Source organism: Poecilia reticulata, linkage group LG11, assembly GCF_000633615.1.
Source record: "Poecilia reticulata strain Guanapo linkage group LG11, Guppy_female_1.0+MT, whole genome shotgun sequence".
Classification (NCBI taxonomy): Eukaryota; Metazoa; Chordata; class Actinopteri; order Cyprinodontiformes; family Poeciliidae; genus Poecilia; species Poecilia reticulata.
Window position 1 is genome coordinate 28,365,935 of NC_024341.1, and position 5,519 is coordinate 28,371,453.

General features: G+C 48.5%; 1 protein-coding gene across 1 annotated transcript in view; it reads right to left on the reverse strand.

The window, feature by feature from the left end:
* Positions 1-333: 333 nt before the first annotated feature.
* The window catches only part of map7d1b (MAP7 domain containing 1b), a 24,028-nt gene continuing 18,842 nt past the window's right edge, over positions 334-5,519 (reverse strand). The window contains exons 8-16 of the mRNA XM_017307389.1: positions 5,335-5,456; positions 4,457-4,862; positions 3,579-3,840; positions 2,989-3,169; positions 1,945-2,049; positions 1,824-1,874; positions 1,693-1,747; positions 505-702; positions 334-424 (exon numbers count right to left, since the gene is read on the reverse strand). Coding sequence (XP_017162878.1) covers positions 414-424; positions 505-702; positions 1,693-1,747; positions 1,824-1,874; positions 1,945-2,049; positions 2,989-3,169; positions 3,579-3,840; positions 4,457-4,862; positions 5,335-5,456 — 1,391 coding nt within the window. The 3' untranslated portion in view covers positions 334-413. The remainder of the gene's footprint in view (positions 425-504; positions 703-1,692; positions 1,748-1,823; positions 1,875-1,944; positions 2,050-2,988; positions 3,170-3,578; positions 3,841-4,456; positions 4,863-5,334; positions 5,457-5,519) is intronic.

The window sequence follows — 5,519 nt, forward strand, 5'->3', positions numbered from 1 at the left end:
TTCGGCCAATCAGCTGCAGCCGTTTTGTCGGGTTTCGGCCAATCAGCTGCAGCTGTTCCGTCGGGTTTCGGCCAATCAGCTGCAGCCGTTTTGTCGGGTTTCGGCCAATCAGCTGCAGCTGTTCCATCGGGTTTCGGCCAATCAGCTGCAGCCGTTCCGTCGGGTTTCAGCCAATCAGCTGCAGCCGTTCCGTCGGGTTTCGGCCAATCAGCTGCAGCTGTTCCGTCGGGTTTCGGCCAATCAGCTGCAGCCGTTCCGTCGGGTTTCGGCCAATCAGCTGCAGCAGGAAGGAAAACCTCTCCCGGTTCGGCGCTGGAACAGGAAGTGACGCAAAGTTTTAAAGTTTCAGTTCCTCCATGTTTGGCACTCTGCTGGTCTGAGGGGCGTGGCCTACAGGTGGTCTCCATGGCGATTCACAGAACCTCTGCAGGTAGACAGCAGAGAGGATAATGAGTTTGGTCACTTTTTCCTTCACCTGGTGAAAGCTGCGCTCTGATTGGCTACCTGCCACATGCTGCGGCTTCATGGCACCCGCCTTCCTCAGGTAAGGCTCCGCCCCCTCAAAGGCACGGCGCTCCAGCTCGCCGTTGGCCGAGACGCCGTTCTGATGCGAGGCGGGCTGGACGCCATTAATGGCCACAGGGCCGGTCAGAGGGGGGCCAGGGGCGGGGGGCCCGGGGCCCAGCAGGGGGGCAGCAGCTGCTGAGACATCAATTATTATTATTACTATTAATTATTCATAGTTATACATTTATCCTTAATAAAACAATTTATTACTATTATTTATAAATTATTGTTTATTTTTATCATTTATTATAATTAACTCCAATAATAATACTGATGTACTAAAATGAGAAAATTGTAAAATCCCTTTAGTTGAAGGAAAACTTCATAAATGTCGTAACATAAAGTTCATATGTTTAAAAAAACAACATATTTATAGGAACTTTGTGTTTTATATATTTTTATGCCGAAACACAGATTTCAGAAATAAATGCAGCTTTTAATTTGACTGTTTTTTAATCATTTCCTTTTTGACCTGAAACACCTAAAATGACGTGTAATATTTAATAAACATGTTTTATGACGTCAGATTGAACATTTCACTGTTTTTTTGTTTAAGGTTTCAACTGTAAAATTATTCAGTTGAAACCTGAATATTTTTATTTTTGCGTTTCTGATCTTTACTGTGATATAAAAATAAACTCGTCTTGCCATACGTCACACTGATATATATTTATTTTTATATAATGAATGTTAGTTTCTTTATTATCATGTTAGTAATATCTTATTTTGCTTCCATGACTTTTACTAAATGTAGTATTTCTCTGTATTTACTGCATGTTGTGTTTTTTGGTTTATTTTAGTGAGTTTTTAAAAATCCAGGAAATCCAAGACTAAAGTTTTAGTTTTCAGTCAAACTATTACTTATTGTGATTGATTGTGTTTCGTTTTTGGTCGTTTTAATAATCATTTTTACCGTTTTTCTTGTGGATTTAATCGAATCCTGAAAAGTCTTTACCAGTTTCTGTGTCGTTTTGTTGGAGGTAAGATACTGTTTGCTTTCAGCTCTGTTGCGTCCAGCTGCTGATCTTTTCCAGGTTCATTTGCTGAGTTCAGTTTTGTTTTTTTTGTTTCTGAAACCAAACAGGAGGAATCTTCCTGCACTGCGGTGTCACGCAGCGACCTTACCGTGACCTTGGTTGGGCTCGGAGCCGTTGACCTGCGGCGGCGCTCTGACGTCCTTCTGAGGACGGAACAACAGCAGTGTTGTGTTTTTACGCCTCAACAACGAGCGGCGACTCGGGGCGGATCACACCAACCTTTTCTCCGGCGTCGCTCCTGCGGGTCCGCTTCATGATCTCCTCCAGGCGCTGCCAACACCAGATCACATCAGCTCAGCGCTCACAGCGAAGCGCCGTGACTACATGAACTTTCCCTCACCTTCTTCCTCTCCAGCCGCTCCTGCTCCTCCTTCAGGAAGTGCTTCTCCCTCTCCTCGCGCTGACGCTCCGCCTCCTCGCGGGCCTTGGCCTCTGCCTCGTCCCTCTGCAGGACAGAGACACAAACGCTCTGACCAGCTCAGCCTGCAGCCAGCAGGGGGCAGCAGAGGCTGAGTCTGCCGTGTTTTTACCCCCTGCAGCTCAGAAACATAAACTCTGAAATCCTTAAATCCTTAATCAACGCCTGATGCTCCGGCGTCAGATTTTAGCGGTTGGAGGATTTCTATTTAGGCTAAAGACCAGGAGCCGTTTCTGCTGCTAGCGCTAGGCTAGCATGTTAGCTTTGGTTGCATTTACCCAGAATGCCCTGCGCTGTAGTCCACTTCCTGCTTGTGGAGCGGTCTCCGCTCCACCGCTCACATTCAAACCAAACCAGAGTTCACTTCAACCGAACCCAGACCGAGGTTTGGAGGACCAGAGGTCAGAGGTCGACTAGCGTTCACACCTCACCAACCAAACCGGACTTTCTGGGCAAATGGACTGGAGTCGGATTAAAATGGAGAAATCAAACTCTGGTCCTCCGAACCTCGGCATTCTGGGTAAATACAACCAAAACCAACATGCTAGCCTAGCGCTAGCACAGGGTGAGCAACTCGTGTCCTGCAACCTTTAGATGCGATCTGCTTCAACACACCCGAGTCAAATAAAGAGGTCATTAGCACGACCTGGAGAACCCGACTGCTCTAAGGAGGAGAGTCACTGTTTGACTGAAGCAGGTTCAACATTAAGAGCCGCAGGACAACGGCCCTCCAGGATCTGGATCGCCACATCCTGCGCTAGCAGCAGAAATGGCTCCTGGTCTTTAGCCTAAAGAGAAATCCTCCAGCCGCTAAAATCCTCCATCTTGTTTCCATCTGGTGAAGAAGGAAGTTGCTCTCAGTGTCTTCAGAGGTTTTTGTGTCGTTTCCTTCAGTGGTTCTTGGTGGAAAACATCCTCCAGTAGCTTCCACAGCCAGCAGGGGGCAGCACCTCGGCAGTGACCCACCTGCCTCTGCAGCTTCTCGTTCTCCTCCTGCTCGGCCTTGGCCTTCCTCTGCGCCTCCTCCTCTTCCTCGGTGCGCTGAGCTTCATCCCGGAGGCGCTGCTGCTCCTCCATGAAGCGCGCCTCCTCTTCGCGCCGCCTCCTCTCCTCGGCGTCGCGGGCCGCCGCTTCCTCCCGCAGGAGCCTGAGGAGCAGAGAGCGGCGTCAGGCTAACGCGGGAATGAAACCTGATCTCCGCTCTGGCAGGGCCGGCCCAAACCGCTCTGGGGCCCTGGGCAGATTTTCATCCGGGCCCCATCACTAGCATTAGCACCATTTGGGATTAGCTTACGTTGTATCAGTTGTCATAGTGAATGAATTTAACCGTACAGGAGCAGCAAACTTTAAAAAATATCTGGATGTTAAATGCAGTTATTAAATGTTTCATATTATTTTAACTATTTGAAAGTAGCATGAGCTGATAAACACGACATGCAACATTAACATAGTTTTCCTTCCTGTCCTAGTCAGAGTTTCTGAAGCCACAAATGAACACCACCCGGGTCAGTCCAGACCTGCTGATGTCATCCTCTCTGCGATGACGTCATCCTCACCTGTTGCGGCGCTCCTGCTCCAGCCGTTCCTGCTCCTCCCGCTCCCGCTGCTCCCGGGCCTGACGCCGTTTCTCTGCCAGAGCGCGCGCCGCCTCCTCCGGGTCGTTGGTGCCGGCCGACGGCTTGCTGGGCGGCGCCGCAGCCGGGGCGGACCCGGACCCGACGGCGGCAGCAGCGGGCTGCGACGCTACGACGGGCGGGCTGAGGGACGGAGGCGTGAGCGGGGCGGAGGAAACCACGATGGCAGGAACGGCGCTGCAGCCTGAGGAGAAACACAGGAAATGATGTCGGAGGAAAACTCCTCCTCTCTGGTCGGGTCCGACTGGATCCTGTAAAAACACGGGAGGCTCTGGAGCTCCCTGATTGGCTGTTCTGAGCCCACCTGACACTGTAAACCCGAACCATCAACTGAATCCATTAGATTCAACAGCAGAAACTCAATATTCTCTAAAAAATATTCTACAAACTTAAAAGTGTTGAGTTAGTGTAAAATATTAGTTTTTAAGTCCATCCAACTCAAACTGTAGGTTTTATTTTCACTTTTCTTTTAAAACATTCAGCTTCTCAGTCTTTATAACCGTCATTTTTACTTTTCGTTACATTTTGTGCTTTGATGAAAGTCAGAATATTTTAATTTCTGTTCTTAAAACAATAGAAACATTTTATCATTATTATTTGAGTTCTGTTGAAAGGTGAAAATGTTTGAATTTATATATCTAAAAACTTTAAATGGTTGTTCTGAAATGTTTTTAAAATGGAATAAAAATGTGAAAGTTTAATAAAAATTAAAGAAACTTGTGATTTTAAGTGTAGAAACTCTGAGTTTGAGTTCTGCTAACGTATCTGTGTTTACAGTGTATATCGCCGTGGCAACCTACTGTTATTCTCCTCCTCTCTGGTTTCCACGGTAACGGCGGCCACAGCCTGCGGCTGCACTCTGGCGGGCGTCTGGGCCCGTTTGGGGCGGGGCTTGGCGGCGGCTGAGGGCGTCTTCTGGCCCGGGGGCGGCTTGGAGGCCGGCACCAGAGGGGACAGCGGGCGGCTCCTGGGGGCCGGAGACGGGGGCCGGTTCCTGGCCCGGGGGGCGCTACGGACCAGAGAGGAGGATGAAAGGAGACGTTCCGGATCCGGGCGGTACCTGGCCTCCTGTCTGGACCTGGAGACGCCGGCGCTCGCTGATGATGTCATCTGTCTCTTCTTCTGCACTCTCTCCTTGGCGAGCGCGCTCTTCTCCTTCTCGTTCTCTCTCTCCTTGTCCTTCTTCTCCTTCTTCTTCTTCTCCACCTGCAGGGGGCAGCAGCGCGCGCGGATGAACTGACCCAGTCATTATTGTGATTAACAATAAATGTGGTTTTTTGAGATCATTTTCAGTTCGTATATTGATAATGATTTAATAATGCAGGTTCTTCCTCTCCAGTGAAATATGACTAATAAAATGTAACTTTGAAATAAACTCTCATCACTGAAAGAATTTTAAATATATCCAAAATAAAACAAGCAAAACTAATAAATCAAACTGAAATAAAAATCAAACATAAATAAAATAGATTATTTAATCTGTTAGCAAAAATGTCCTTCAAAAACTATTAATAATCAGAACAGAAATTATTGATCTCAATCAATCATGTGCGCCGGTTTAATGGCGATTTGTGTGTCGCCATAGCAACAGCTGACAACACGTTCTGAGTTGTCAGAAAGTTGCAGCTTCTAATTATTCAAGCAACAGGTTAGAAATGACCTCTGACCCCCGGCTCACCGGCGTGGAGTTGCGTCGCCGCTGCCTCTGCGTGATGTCGGGCGTGCTGCAGGACGAAACCCTCCAACGCTCAGCGGAGCTCTGGGGCTGCTGGGAGCTCTGGGAGAACGGGCTGAAGGAGGCTGGGGGGGAACAGGAAGGTCACACACACTGTGATACACACAGTGATACACACTGACACACTG